Source organism: Cebus imitator, unplaced genomic scaffold, assembly GCF_001604975.1.
Source record: "Cebus imitator isolate Cc_AM_T3 unplaced genomic scaffold, Cebus_imitator-1.0 Scaffold64, whole genome shotgun sequence".
Classification (NCBI taxonomy): Eukaryota; Metazoa; Chordata; class Mammalia; order Primates; family Cebidae; genus Cebus; species Cebus imitator.
The window spans coordinates 6423994-6439870 of NW_016107379.1; the positions used below are offsets into that span (position 1 = coordinate 6423994).

The 15877-nt window shown below is 52.4% G+C and overlaps 1 protein-coding gene across 6 annotated transcripts in view; it reads right to left on the minus strand.

Annotated features, from left to right (window-relative positions):
• Positions 1 to 15877, minus strand: part of ZNF618 (zinc finger protein 618) — a 173444-nt gene that overhangs the window by 48939 nt on the left and 108628 nt on the right. For 5 of the 6 annotated variants that reach the window (XM_017530299.2, XM_017530298.2, XM_017530297.2 and 2 more), the window contains exon 3: positions 13375 to 13634. In XM_017530299.2, coding sequence (XP_017385788.1) covers positions 13375 to 13634 — 260 coding nt within the window. Of the gene's footprint in view, positions 1 to 3240; positions 3337 to 13374; positions 13635 to 15877 lie in introns of all 6 variants that reach the window. The other variant, XM_017530296.2, reaches the window with a different exon arrangement.

Here is a 15877-nt window from a genome sequence, read left to right on the forward strand (position 1 = left end):
GCCTCAGCCTCCCAAAGTGCTGGGATTACAGGCATTAGCCACCGCACCTGGCCTGACCTTGGTAATTCCGTTAGATGCACTAAGCCTCACTCTGCTGATCTGCAGAATGGGACCACATGCACCTACCTCATAGGGGTGGCCCTACACTCCCTGTAGGAAGTTCCCAGCCCCACTACAGACATGCTCAGCAAGAAGAGGACCCCCCATACCTGCTGAAGAGTTATCTTGTTCCCTTAGACACACAGACACCGACGTGGTGTAAATACCTGCCTCTAGCCCTTTCAGCTCCTTGCCAGGCCCTTCTCCCAAGAGCAGGGAGACTGAACTGGCCGAGCTCCTAGTGGGCACTACAGGGAGGTTAACGGAAGAACCTACCCATGCAGAGGCCAGAGCAAAGGCTTATGGTAGGAGGCCAAGAACAGCCCCTCAGATCCAGCCTGGCAGGGGCTCCAGGGGCAGAGTCCCTGCCTGCTCCCCATCAAAACCTGATGCACCTGGGCCCATGCCTTGCCCTTCCTAACAGAAGGGCCAGGGAGTGTGGACAAATGCAGAGGCCTCAGCCCACTCCAGGCTTTGCAATCTAGAGTGGCTGGGGTTAAGAACCCCAGGGAATTCTGGTACCCAGCATCTGGGGATGGGAGAGGCAGAGCTGGGCTAAGAGTCTTCACTCTGCCATTTACTGGCTGGGCCTCAATTTCCTCGTGGGAAAAATGTGGATGATTCAAGAGTGTTGGTGTGAAGACCGAGTTTGCATGAAGAGAGTTCCCAGCACAAGACGAGACCCTCCGTGAAGGTAGAGATCATTAACTCCTACTCCCTTGGTCTTGCCTGGAAGCAGCGGCCCATTTCCTGGGGGGAGATCTGAGGCAGCAGGTAAAGCTAGAAGAGCACCGATGTGGAGTCTGAAGCCTAGTTCAGCTCTGCTATCCCTTAGCTCAGGGGTCTCCAATGCTTTGGCTTCCCTGGGTCACACTGGAAGAATTGTCTTGGGCCACACATAAAATATGCTAACACTAATGATGGCTGATGAGCTAAAAAAAAAGAAAAAAAAAACACAAAAAAACCTCATAATGTTTTAAGAAAATTTAAGATTTTGTGTTGGGCCTCATTCAAAGACATCCTGGGCCACATGCAGTCGTAGGCGGTGGGTTGGACAAGCTTGCCTTATCTGTTTCATCTCAGACGCATCCTTTTACCTGTCCAAACCTCCATTTCCCCCCTGGCAAAATCGGCCTCTGATTTCTACATTTCATGACTGAAGTACGTATCTGATAACCAGGTTCATCCTGTGAGTCGGCTGGCACACCATAGGTGCTGAGGAACAGGAGCCGGGGCCACTGGTACTACTGTGGGTCACTCTAGGGGCCGCTGTCATCCTAACACCAATGTGGGATTTACTAGCCTGTTATTTAGTGGTCTGCATGTGGATTACCCTTGTCACACAGGGAAAAATACAATCATGTGGAGGGCAAAGATCAGACTGCATATTTCTTTGTATTCAGCCCTGTGATTGGCACACAGCGAGGGCTCCATAAATCCATGGTATCTTGCTGTTGTACTCATCTGTCACTGAGTAATAATGCCTCCAACTCTCTGCTACTGCCTCCACCCACTCTTCAGCAGTTTCTGCCAATTCCCCTTCAACCAGTGAAGAATTTACAGAGTGCCTGCAATGTGCCGGCACTGAGGTCCCAGCAATGAGCAAGATGCGTTCCCCGACCTCCGTGTAACGGGAAGCAGACGGGCCAGCTGGCATAGACAATGCAGGGTGATGGCACTAGGGCAGCAAGTGTAGGGCCTGGGGGCACAAAGGCAGGACCCTGGCCCAGCCACAGTGGGGGGCCCAAGTCAGTGGAGTGGACACTGTTTATAGCCAAGCCAAGTCCCGACTGGCAGGCCGTGGGGGGTTCACCCCAAGCTGTGGGAGAGCTGAGGGCACATGCAGCCTTGCCCGCAGGTGTTACCCTACAGAGGGAATCATGGGGGGCATGATGGCTCCTCAGCCTCTCCTCGGCTGGCTCCTGACCCCTGATGCAGTGAGGCAGCATGTCTGGCACATGGAGTCTCTGGATTGAGCACCATGTGCTGGCAGGAGGGACCCTGAGCTGCCCACTCAGGCAGCCTAAAACCCAGGGCCCCTCCTGCAAGTCACTCAGCCTAAGACCTAGGGCCCCGCCTGCCCTTCACTCAGCCTAAGACCCAGGGCCCCGCCTGCCCCCCACTCAGCCTAAGACCCAGGGCCCCGCCTGCCCCCCACTCAGCCTAAGACCCAGGGCCCCGCCTGCCCCTCACTCAGCCTAAGACCCAGGGCCCCGCCTGCCCCTCACTCAGCCTAAGACCCAGGGCCCCGCCTGCCCCCCACTCAGCCTAAGACCCAGGGCCCCGCCTGCCCCCCACTCAGCCTAAGATCCAGGGCCCCGCCTATACCTCACTCAGCCTGACTCTGGGCTTCAGGTTCCCCTATATGCAGATGGGGCCAGAGAGGTGAGAGGTGACAGGTGGGGAGAGTTCACCAGAGTGGCAGCCCACAGTGCAGCGATACCAGCAAATCTGGGTTCAAACCCCGGCTCACCACATCCCAGCAGAGGGAGCCCTGGACAAGTCACGGAATGACCCACACCTCGGGTTTCCTCTCTGTAACACTGTCCACCCTTCGGGGGGACGGGCTGTGAAGGAAAACACAGTGGGTCCTTAGCACAGGGCCTGGTCCACAGCCGGCACGCGATACGTAACAGCTGCTGTTACTTGCAGCATTTTCCAAAGTTTATTCTTTGGAACCCAACTTCCTAAATGCACCCCAGGAAAAAGAGGACCATGGCTAAATGAGCATGAGGGAGACCTCATGGCGTGGCCATCCTGGGGAGGCCAGGACACAGGAGCAGACGCAGGCTCTGAGAAGTCCTGCAGTGAAAGGTCAGCGGCTGGTTTAATCCAGGGTCTCCTAAACACATTTGGCTTGGAACCGTTTTGTCCCCTTGGCCTGTTTCAGAGTTGCAGCCCACAGGAAGTGCTGCCAAAATGCACCGGACATTCTAGGCATCCAGATTTCCACATGCTCTATCTTCCCTCCAGCACTCCAGTCCTTCCAGGATCCCAGGACAGGGGATGAGGAGGGTGACTCCTCTTGACCGAGATGCTAGCAGGGCCTGCTTTCTCGGGTCTGTCGCTGATGGCTGTGTCCAGCTGTGCCCCCACCCATGCTGGCCCCGGACCAGGCACTACCCCTCGGCCATCACGTACCAGATGCATATCTCAATGCTTGGTCAAAAATCCAGGTCCCTGAATACCGGCTTCGCACAGATCCACCGTGGGGGCTGCCTTCGGGCGCTTTTCCATCTGAATTACGTAAGAAATCAGAAAGAGCCCTTAAAGTTGGAGAATGCCTGGGAGGTTAGGGAAGGGGCAAAGTTGGCTGGGGAGGGGCTCTGAGTCTAGCGTTGGCCAGGTACCTGCGATTTGAGGGCCTCAGTCTCCCCAGCTGCCTTTTAAGAAGCGTGGACAAGATCACACTGCCTACCTCTTCATTAAAAACCTTGTGCTGGCCACGGGCCAAGAGCTCCCTGAAGTTTTGTGTTTTCTCTGTATTCTGATTCATCATACGATCAGAACATACAATTTCTACCCAAAAACCATCCGGCAAAATGACCCTCCAAGGAGATGGGCCCCACGGGTGCAGTGCCCATGTATCCCCCTGGCCTTTGACCACCGCAGACCCAGACTGATGCCGTGGGGCGAGGAGGGCCTTCTCGGGAACTCAGCTCAGACGGTCCCCTGCCCCAATGCCTGACTCCCTGCCCAGCACGCTTCCCCTTCTGCTCATCCCAGCCACTTCTTTCCTCTAGGAACCATGGCTGTCACCAACACCGCCTGTCTGGGTTCACTTCATCTGCAATGTGTCCATGCAGACGGACCTCTGCCCCAAGGTGAGGCAGCAGAGGCTAGGGCAGGTGTGTGCAGCATTGAGCCCAGTTCACGCAGCCAGCTAGTGGGCTGGGGGTCCTGGCTCAGGGGCTTCTCACACCAGTTCCATTCATCCTCACAATTCCAGCAGGTAAAGGTGATTATTATCCCCATTTTTCAGAAGAGGAAAGTGAGGACCAGAGGGGCAACACATAACACCAGAAGTTGGTCAGATCTGATTTGCTCCCAAGCCACGCAACTAGCCTCTTGGAAAGCACCATGAAGAAATGGTGCTTGTGGGTTGCATGCAGTGAATCCCAGCATTTTGGGAGGCCAAGGTAGGCAGATCATCTGAGTTCATGAGTTCAAGACCAGCCTGGGCAACATAGTGAGACCCTCATCTCTACAGAAAATACAAAAAATACAGGTGCAGTATCCTCCTGTAGTCCTAGCTACTTGGGAGGCTGAGGTGAGAAGATCACTTGAGCCCAAGAGATGGAGGCTGCAGTGAGCTGTGATCACGCCACTGTACTCCAGCCCGGGCAACAGAGTAAAATCCTATCTCAAATAAGAAAGAGAGAGAAAGGAAGGAAGGAAAGAAGTGAGGGAGGGAACCTTTAATGATAACCAAGCACACCAGGTCTCATTTCTATCCACCATTTTCCCAGAAGTCCTCATGAGGCTGGCAATGCAACATCCATTACAAGGATGAGCATAAGGCTCTAGCAGCTCAGCTAGGGGCTGGCAAGGAACTGGGCTTAAAGTGGGCTTTGGGGATCCAGAACCATGCTACTGCCACCATGCCAGGTCACCTGCTGGATGCCAAGTGAGTCGTGTGTTCCTTTCAGTCATGGCACTTTCCTTAAATGCTACAGAGCGGCAGAGCCCCCTACTATGTCTGATGCTGCTACAAGTACTCCCGAGAGTCCTTTATTGAGAGCCCTGGGACTGCTGCCAGGGATAGCTGGCAGGGCTAGCCAGCACACAGGAGGCAGGAGCAGACTTTTCCTCTCCCCATTCCTGCTAGCACAAGTGATGCAACAGGAATCCGCAGTCGCCATCCCATCAAATCTGAGTTCACAGCTCCCACTGAGCACTTTCCCAAAACACCTGGCTTAGCTCCCTCCCAGAGCATCTGACAGATCAGCTAAAGTCAGGGGTCTAGTTCCTGACATCACAGAGGGAGACGCTGGGAGTGCCTAGGAAAGGATGTAGGCTTCTGAGAAACAACGTGGGGTAGCAACCCTTTGCTAGGTCCAGAGAAGCTCAGGCGCCTTTCAGGATTCAAAAAACGCAACAAGATAGAAATCCAACGCAGGTGAATGAGAGAAGAAAACACCAGGGTAGGGACAGAAGGCTGTTTCCTTACAATGGGCAGTCCATGTTTAGCCTGGAGCGTCTGGGGAGCTGCTGTTCAGAGAACAGATGCTTAGGAATGCCCAGCCCTCTATGTTCAAACAGGCAACAGGAGCTGGGTCCAGGGCTTGCCGAAGGACAGGGATCTGAGTGGGGAAGTCATGGACAAGTACGTTTCCTGAGGATCTGGGGCTTGGCCTCAGACCAAATGTCCTCTGGAGAAGGGACTTCCAAGTGAGGCACAAATCTCCTGGGAATGTGCGGCAGCTGCCCAGGGGGTAAGCAGGTCCATGCAGCCTTAAGAGATTCATCAGCTTCTAAATGTGTTCTTTCCTCAAATCAGTGTGCCAGAGAACCTGGCAGGTGGGAGGCCCCACTTGCTGGCTCTTCCCACTCTCACCTTCACCCTTCTGCCACGTTACAAACAAAAGACGATCCTTTCACCCACCGCTAATCCTACCACAGTGCCTGAGTGCCCCAAGAGATGAAAACCTCAGGGCTCCAAGCAAAGAGGTGACCCCACCACACCGGTGCCAGGCTCAGAAAGTGAGTGGATCTAATGACCGGGAACGACTCCTTTTTCGAATCGGGTGATTTCCAATTCTTTGCTCTCAACAAAACTGAAGGAGGATCTAATGGAGTTGTCAGGCAAGAGACCATTAAAAATATTGTCTGATGATAGACCCCCGTGTGATTTCTGGCATATGACTTGGAAGGAGTTCAAAGAATTGAGTGACACTGTAAAACAAAACTCTCTCCATTGCCAGCTCCTTATTTATGTGAATGAGAGCTTTCAAAGCACTTAGACCTACAAAAACCAAAAGATAGGAATTAAATTAAAGCTGAATCTTGTCTCCTTCTAGCAATAAGAAATATTAATTCACAGATATGGGAGCCAACTGAGAAAGAAATGAAGCCCTATCCATTTCATTAAGAGATGTGTTTTCAATAATTTTTTACTTTTACATTTACTATTTACCTAAATTTGGTTTTCATGAATTGTATGCTAATAACAAGTCAATCTGGAAAAAAAATGTTGGAGAATATAGAGCTTTATGATCCCAGGAAATTTTTTTTTAAAGAAATTTCAATTTCAATTTATGTACATCTTGTTACGGCAGATGAGTATGAAACAGTGATCAATAAAAGACTTTCAAGCATAAAAAAATATATTTTACATTAGGATAAAATCCTGTGGGGGCAGTGGACTGGAAATATGAGCTCAAGGAGAAAAAGGAAAGATGTAAAATTTCTGACTGTTAAAGACAGGCTTGTTTATATGTTTCTGAAGTGATGACGGTAGGTATCAAACAGTGGTGGTGTTTGGATTCCCTTGGATACGTTTTGAAAATTGGTTCACAGTTTTATTTCCAAAATGCCACCTTTTTTTTTTTTTTAACACAGTATCACAATATCCTGGAAATTATATCCTTTGCAATGATTTAAACTTTGGATAAAAATGTTAGATGTCAACTTAAACATGTGAAAAAGAAGATACAGTTTTCAAAATCCTTTTAGGAGGTGCTGAGCAAAAACAAACGTTTGAAATCCTCGGCCTTTTAGGTTCCTGTCACTCTAGAGGTAATCAGTGTCCTAGAGATATCAATGTCCTGAGGTTTCAGCTAACAGCAGCGGTACTGGTTTTATGTTTTTTTGTCCCGTTAAAAACACTTGCATGTCTATTACTTCCCTCTGCCCCCAACAATTCTCCTGGAAAGAGGTGCAGGCTTTGTTCTACCTACTGGTCATTCAAGACACGGTGGCTTAGAGAAGTTAAGGGGCTTATCCAAGGCCCCACAGTAGGGTAAACCCAGAGCTCTTGACTTACAGCCTGGGGGCCCTTTCTAACAGGGACTCTCCAGCCCTTCAGACCACAGGAGGAAGCGTCAGCAGCAGAGACAGGACGCGCCCGGGAGAGTGGCCAGAACGCCTCCTTTCCGAGTGGCTGCAGCAAAGAGCTGAGAGTTGGTTCTGGCAGGCTCTCGTGTGAGGCCCTGCCAACAACCTATTGAAACAGGAAACTAACTATCAGCTGGCAGATGAATCAGGACCTGGCACCTACGCTGCCTGGGTCTGTCACAGGCTGAAACCCACGTGGCTGCGTCTGAATGACTGTCAAGCTCCTCTGCTGCGTCTTCCAGCGCCACAGCCTGGCTGCTGCCTCCTGGCTGGAGCTCCTTCCAACTTCCTGGCCCCCCCCGGGCTGCCCTGTGTGTGTGAAAACAGCTCTGTACCTTGATCCTGAAAGCTCGCTGCCTAGAAACAGCCTTGCAGGACCCAGTCTCCTATCTGTCTGATCCTTGACTCTCCCTCCAGCACTTTGTCCAGTGACCCTCCCTGATCACCTATATCAGGACAAGGAACTCACTCCTTCACAGGCACACGTCCAGCAGTTCCCATGATCACAGAAAGTCCTTCCTTTTACTGAGCTGAAATCCCCTCCTGGAGACTTCTCCGTATTGGCTGGGACACCCTGGAATGCATCTGCTCTATATGCCCCTTGCAAAATGTTGTAAGTTGTGAGTATTTAGATTCCATCATCCTCCCCCTCATGCCTCCACTAACCCCGGACATACATCCCTTAGCTCCTCCATGGAGCTCTTCTCTGCAACGAGCTGACTCTCTGGGGAAGGACCCAGTGGGTCCCCGTTCCTCATTTGAAGAGAATCAAGTCTGGGCCCCTCGTTCTCTCCACGGTCTCCTGCACTGCCACTGCGGAAGCTCGGTAAGTCTCGGGTCTCTGGCCCCTACAGCTCTCCCTGGACTGCCTTGTTAGTAACCACCTCAGGATTAAGGACCACAGCCCGGGGAGGAGCACCCACTGCTTGACAGTACACCTGGACCACCATGATGGGATGCGGGCATCCTTCTCTCTTAGAGCCAGGAAATGGTCTGTGGGCTGGATGCCCTGATTCTTGTAAACCCAACTTGCCTTATCTTCATCGAGGACAAGAATGGCAGGCAGGTTTCCACTTCTAATTTTTCAGTTCTAGCTGACTGGAAGAGACCTCTTGCTGTACTGTTGAGAAGGATTCTGAGGAGCATTGTTGGACAATGTGCAGTCATCACTTCGCAGTGTCTGCCACGAACATGGGATTGAGCAGGAGCAACGGCAGTGCCTTGTGTTTACTATTTCTCCCAGAGGACCCCTGACACCTCAGGTGTGGCTCTGCCCTTCCTTCTTGGGGTTGCCGTACAGAGCTGTTCACGCAGCCTGTCAGGTGGGTGCAGGCATCTGTTAACTTCCTTTCTTTCAATTCTGGTTTTATCCAACAGTTATCAAGTTTAGTATCATCTCTGCTGTTCTTGCTATAAAAGGAAGCTCTTGGTCTTGTCCCCAAACCACACACCAGCTCCAACGGTGGTGACACTCTTTCTTGCAGTGAGAGACACCCTCCTCCGCACAGGGAACTCTCTGGGTAGCAAAGAAGCAGCAGCAACCACTGCGAACTTGGCAGCCAGCCTCCTGGGCACTGATGCCCCTCCTGGCTCCAACAGGAGAAGCTGCCAAATGCCATCTGCGTGTCCATGACCCGGGCTCCTCCATGGGAAGTGCCTTGGATAATGTTTGTGTCACTGGGAACATTGTTTGTCTGATGGCTATTAAAGGGCCAGTGTGGACTTGGGGAGGCTCCCTCATGGTGCAGCACTGGGTAACTGAACAGGAACGCTATTCTACTCCGCAACAGAGCCCGTCTCTGAGCCCAGAGTGAGGCTGGGTGAGCGAAGCACTCAGGAGGCCCTCGGCACCACAGCACCCAGCACTCCCTTGCCAAGTGCCCCAGGAACATGTCAACTCTCCCATGCCCAGTGACCAGCACAATGAATGCACTCTGCGGCAGGAGCTCACTTAAAGGCACAGCTCTAGCCAGCATCCCACCCAGCCAGGTCCCTGGGTCAGCTTTCCCTCCTTGATATGCTTTCAGAAGCAGGAGGAGGCAGGGGTTGTGAGGTGGAGTGGGCCCTTCATGTCATGAAAGAAAATGTCACCAACTTGCTGGGTGACCCTAGGTACCTCTCATCCTTTCCCCAGGCCTTTGTCTGCCCCTCTATAAAATAAGGAGGTCAGAGGTATCAAACTGACAGCATGCCTAGCTCCACTGCCCACCTCTACATCCAGGGCAGACATCAACAATCAGTCATGGCACCCTTTAGAATCTGCAACAGAGAACTCCTTACAGCCAATAGCAACTGCTTGGACTTGACCCACAAGTTAAAATATACTTGCCATCTGGAGATGAGAGGAATTCAAAAGGTTCAACTCTAACACTGATTTTGTTTTTAAATGCCTTTCTTTCCTGGTGATGAGGCCAAGCCAGCTTCCTCTGAGCCTGACCCTTGGAAGAAATCCCCCATCCCCAGGCAAGACAGCCTGCCTTCAAACATGCAAGATGAGCCGCCATGACAGCAGGGAGCACTCTGCCCCCGCTTCTACAGGGCTCCACCATGGCAGCTCCACACATCACTTGTCACTGGGGCTTCTAAACCTTTTTCATAAGGGTCTGCCCAAAGCAGATTACTGAAAAGTTTCACAAGATACTCAAAGTCCCTGAATTGCAGGGAAGCAGTACTACAAGGAACGCCAAGGTCCAGACAGGTTTCCCAGCCCAGTTCTCAGATGAGAAAACTGAGGCCCACTTGGAACCCGTGTCTTCTAACACGTTATCCTGCGCCGACTTTCTTCCCCAATCCATCATTTCAATATATCACACTGGTTTACTTCTTAGATGGGAAAAAGCAGAAACAACGACTATTCCTTCCTCTTGAAGAGGCACTGTACACTATTAATATTAGTACTACTAAGAGTCATAGCTAATTGTTTGCTACATACAATGTTGAGCACTTTGCATTCATTATCTCATTGAATATTCAGATAGCCTGGTGATTTTGTAATTAATTGTAAGAACAGAGACAGACAGGGTCCAAGGTGGCACACCTATTAAGTCATGGAGCCTGGATTCGCTCCCAGGCTAAGGATCCCAGCTCATTCTCCTCAGGCAATACTGTTTCCTTCCACTGCCACCTTGCATGGCCACACCCATGAGGTGGCCAGGACAGGGACCATGCCTCATGTAACACAGGAGGACACTAAGGCACAGTGAGGCCAAGGACCCACTGCTGAGCAGCAGCTGAGCTGGAAACCAGCATTGATGGCTGGCATGAGGCTCACAGGCCCTGGGGCTCTCACTGTGCAAGCAGCTGGCCTAAGGAAGATTCCCAGCATCTCCCTGGCCCAGCTGCCCAAGGCTTTTCCCACTGAATCCAGACCACTGGCTCTATCCCAGGATTCAGATTCAACCACCCTTCACCGGGCATCTCCTGGTGAAGGGCAGAAACAGCTACTGGCTCTAATGAGTCTTAACACACACATACCACAGAGAGCAAGGGCAGGTCTTCTCCATTAACTAACAAATCCACCAGTGATTAAGACAGTCCCTGGCCTAGGGGAGTGAACATTGGCAGAGAAGCATCAGTGCAGGCCCCTGAAGACTCACTCTCTCATTCAGTACTTGCCTAAGTCACTCCTGCTCCTCCCTAAACATTCCTGGTTCACCCCTATTCCATCACTTGGGAGGATGGCACTTCCCAGCCTCTTTGAGGTTGGGTGGGGCCGTGTGACTAGTCCCGGCCAAGGACTGTGAGCAGAATTGACGTCTCTCTCTCTGGCTGCAGCAGTTAATTGCCAGCGTTAAGTCCCTCCACAGCGTGCTCTCCCTCTGTCACTTGGCTGGCAGCATTCTACATGACAGCTTTTAATCTGGATCCAGAGGGGAGCAGAGCTCCCTCTTGACGCCCAATGGACATGTAGTGTGAACAAGAAATAAACTGCTGTGGTTTTGAGCCACCAAGATATCTTGCACCTTTCAGGATCTTTTGTTACTGCAGTATAACCTGGCCCCACCCTGAGAGTTGCAGCACCAATGTCAACATCACCACTCTCAGAAACCAATACTTTGTTTGGATTGGGGCGTGTAGGCAGGGAGCATGGAGACCTAAATCTGGCAGGTCCTGGAGCCCCAATCTCTAGGGGTTTCCACTTTCATGGAAGAGACAGGCACAGGCAGGGCCGCTCTAATCTAAATAGAAAGTAGAAAGTACACCAACTGAGGAGCAGCGTAGAAATCGCCCACTCTCACCTTAAGAGATCAAGAAAGTCCTCCGGGCCAGGCACAGTGGCTCACACCTGTAATCCCAGCACTTTGGGAAGCCGAGGCAGGCGGATCATCTGAGGTCAGGCGTTCGAGACCAGCCTGGCCAACATGGTGAAACCCCATCTCTACTAAAAATACAAAAATTAGCCAGGTGTGGTGGTGGTCTTGTAATAATCAAGAGGGAGCTCTGCTCCCCTCTGGATCCAGATTAAAATAGCCTGTAATCCCAGCTATTTAGGAGACTGAGGCTGGAGAATTGCTTGAACACAGGAGTCGGACGTTGCAGTGAGCTGAGATCACACCACTTTACTCCAGCCTGGGCAACAGAGTGAGATTCTGTCACAAAAAAAAAAAAAAAAAAAAAAGAGAAAGAAAAAGAAAGTCTTTGGAGAGGAGGTAGCAGTGGAATTGGCCTTGAAGGTTTGGTTGGATTTGGGCAAGTGGAAATGGGGGAAGGCATTCCTGGGAGAGGCAACAACATACACAAAATACAGGAAGAGCAGACTGTATGGGAAGACCAGAAGCAAGAAATGGGGCTGGAAGGTTCAGGTTATGGAGCCTCTTAATGCTCTGGCCTCGACTCTGAGGACAGTAGGGAGTCCCAGGGTTATAAGTGGAGGAGCAACATGGTTGGTGTTGTGTTTTGGCTAAGGCCTCCTGGCAGCCGGGCAGAGGGCTGGTAAGACGCAAAAGCATGGCTGTTAGCAGGATGCTGCCATGACCCAGGAGGGGCCGAGATGGTCACAGGCAGCAGGGAACAGCTGGGAAAGAGAGTTTGGGGACGATTCCCAGCAGTTGGGAAGAAAAGGCAACAGGGTTTGAATCTAAACTTCCAGAAACGAGGCCGTGTGTGCTGCATACAGGAGGCGCGCCAGGAAGATGCAGGTGAGCCAGAGCTGGACCAGGAAGGCAGCAGAGGCTGGGGTGGCAGCAGCACTTCTAAGAACACACTGAGCCTTGGAAACATGGAGGAGGGTGTGGAAGAAAGCAAAAGTCTGGGGCCAGACCATTTTCTGGTCGCCATGCCAGGAACGAGGACTTTAGGTTGCAAACGTGTGCCCACAGGGACTCTGACCCACGGATATGTTTTGTTTGGCAGATTTCAAAAGGTCAGTTGGTTGCCAACATTGAAAGCCAAAAGAATTCCCATCAAAATGTTCATTTCTGGTGTGTAGATTTGTCTGGCGACATGGCAACGCTGAGCCGCGTCCCCACCCAGCAACAGCAGTCAGCGCAGCAGCTGAGCAGTGGCCGCCCTCCACACGCGCGGCGTGCGTTCTCTAACTGGACACGGTCCCCACCACCTGTCCTGTTGGCTCATCTCTATTTATGCTAAATACACATATCTGTTGGGCCTCGTGGGCATTTGAGTCTATGAACCTGGCAGCAGTGCAGGGAGCCCCTGAGGGGTATCCCCTGGCTCATGCTGGAGACTGGAGCAGAGAAATCGTTGCTAAGATGTGAGTTTCCACAGCTTCTCTGGGCCTGGCCCAGGCCAGAAGAGGCAGGGGAGGCGCCATCTGTCACTGATCCAATCCTGATGGGGTATCTGCCCTGAGCAGCACCGGCACTGGGATCTCCCTCCCACCAGGAGGGAGAAAAGCAGAGAAGCATTTAGGATACCGAGCAGTAAGGGCTGTGTGGGACCCCCCAGGACTATGGGAGCCCTAAGACAGACATAGGGATTCACTGGGCCCCCAGAAGGTTCCAGGCTTTGACTTAAACAGGGCACTGATGGATGGGTAGGGTCCTGCTGTCCAGCACAATAAAGAGGGCTCTCCAGCCAGGAACTACACAAGCAAAGGCAAGTCTAAGAAGCTGAGCGCTCTCCCTGAAGGCAGAGGGAGGCCAGCAGAGGTTCTCTCAGCCAGGGAGGGGGCAGAGGTGCCAGGCCCCTTCTCTCCAGGACTCCGACCCCATGTTCCCACCCTGGTCTCCGCCCTGACCACAGAGGCAGGGCACTCACCAAGGGTCTGCTGGTTGCGGACGCCGCCGATCACCACGCAGATCTCGGCGGGCACATCGCTGGTCCCATCCTTGCCGACCGCCTTCTTCTCCTCCTTGGCCTCGCCCTGCCAGATCACCTCCTGGATGTAGTCGTCCGGCAGCTCTGTCTTCACCTTCACCTCCGTCATCGTTCCCTGCTCGGCACTCAGCGAGGCCTCGGCTGACGCTGGCTCTGGGCCCTCCACCTTGGTGCTCTTCTGGCTGCGCTTCAAGCGCTCCCTGGGAAAGAGAGTCCGTTCAACACCTTCTTCCTCCAGAGCTACACAGGAGCCCATCAGCCCATGGCACCCCAGGAACATGAAGGCTGTGTGCATAATGAATGCTAGCCCCCCACCCCGACCCCCTTAGCCTTCCACAAGACCCCCGTGGCTACCCCTGAGGCTCTTCCAGGAAACCCTAAGGCTTTAAGGAGCACAGTTTGAACACCATCGAGCAAGAAAGACTCCAACTCTGCCCATTTTACAGTTGGGGAAGCTGAGGTCTCAAGAGGTCTAGATGTGCCCAGCTGGCTTGCTTGCCACTGATTTGTTTGCACTTATCATAACTGGAGTTACAAGTGACCTAAAAGGGCACCTCCAGCTGGTTAAAATCAGTTCTTCTTGGACTTCAGTGTACATACAGATTGGCTGGGAATCTTGACAAAATGCAGATTCTGGCTCAGCTGTTCTGGGGTGGGGCCTGAGAGTCTGCATTTCTTTTCCTTTTTAGAGACGGGTCTCACTATGTTGCGCAGGCAGAACACGAACAAGCTCCTGCACTCAAGCGACCCTCCCACCTCGGCCTCCTGAGTGGCTGGGACTTCAGGCACTGTACCACCACGCCTCACCCAGAGATTCTGCATTTCTTTTCTTTTTTTTTTTTTTGAGATGAAGTTTCACTGTCGCCCAGGCTGGAATGCAGGGGCTCGATCTTGGCTCACTGCAACCTCCACCTCCTGGATTCAAGATATTCTCCTGCCTCAGCCTCCCAAGTAGCTGGGACTACAGGCACCCGCCACCACACCCAGCTAATTTTTGGTATTTTTAGTGGAGACGAGGTTTCACTGTGTTAGCCAGGATGTTCTCGATCTCCTGACCTCATGATCTGTCCGCCTTGGCCTCCCAAAGTGCTGGGATTATAGGTGTAAGCAACCACACCAGGCCCAAATTCTGTATTTTTAACAAGCTCCCAGGTACGGCCAGGGCTGCTGGGCTTCAAACTAGGCTTTGGGCGGTAAGGGTTTCAGTGCTTTGATGTGCGCAGTATCCAGTGCTGTTCCCTTCGTTCCCAGGAAGAAGGCTTGGGATCTTGTCCAGGCTCTTCCCTGCTCCTGTTTTACAAATGGGAAACTCCAATTCAAAAAGACACTGGGTTGAGAGGTCACAGAGCCAACACTGTGGCAGGGAGGGGGCTCTTCAAACACTGGAAAACATCCTCAATGATGTTTTCATGTCGGTTCTGAAGCAGGCAGGGCATGGGTCACTGAAGGCCTTCATGAGGGGGACAGTAAGGCCTAAAGCAGAGCTGTGACTTGCTCAGGCCAGACATAAAATCGGGGACAGGCCAAGGCAGGAAGCCAGGTCCCTGCCATCCACTCCTGAAGCATCATCCTTTCAACATAGCAGTCCACGTTATCATCCAAAGGGCCCCACAGCCTTCTGACAAGGGAAGCATCGCCCTGACTGCTCTCTGTATAGTGGGGAAGCCGAGGCGTGCACATACTGGGCAATCAAGTCATGTTCCAGGCCCAGAGACACTGCCCTGGCCATGCCTGTCTCTCTACTGCTCCAGAGGAGGGTGTGGTCTGTGAATTTCAAGGCCCAGACTCCAGGCACACCCAGGCCAGAAACGCCAGCATTCCGACTGCAGCATAGCAGAGGCACTGGGCTGGGACTCAGGGACCCAGGCTGTGGTCCTCAATCTATGGAGGCTTGTTGTGTGGTGTTGGGCAAGACGCTTCTCCTCTTTGGGTTTCAGCAGCCCCCACTATAATTGGAGCATGGGTTTCATCACATCTGCTGTCTTTCCCAGCTTCAGCTTTCCCCCAGGGTGGAGAAAGGCTGGGAAACCGAGAAAAGAGAGAGAGGGAAGGCCCCAGCTAATGAGGGAGACCATGAGGAGGTGCTGTGGACTGAACTGTGTGCCCCCAATTCATAGGGTGAAACCCTAACCCCCAGTGCGACTGGATCTGGAGATAGGGACTTGGGGAGGTTAAGTGTCGCTAAATGAGGTCACATGGGAGGGGCCTTCATGAGGGGACTGGTAACTTTGTAGGAAGAGAAAGAGATTGTTCTCTCTCCCACGTGAGATTACAGTGAGAGGGCGACCCTCTGCAGCCAGGAAGCAGCCTTCTCCAGAACCCAACTGTGCTGGCAAGCTAATCACAACCTCCGGCCTCCAGAACTGTGAGAAAATGCACTTCTGTTGTTTAATGAGGCCTACGGCAGTAGGCGTAGCATCCCACAGCGTTCTGTTAACAGCAG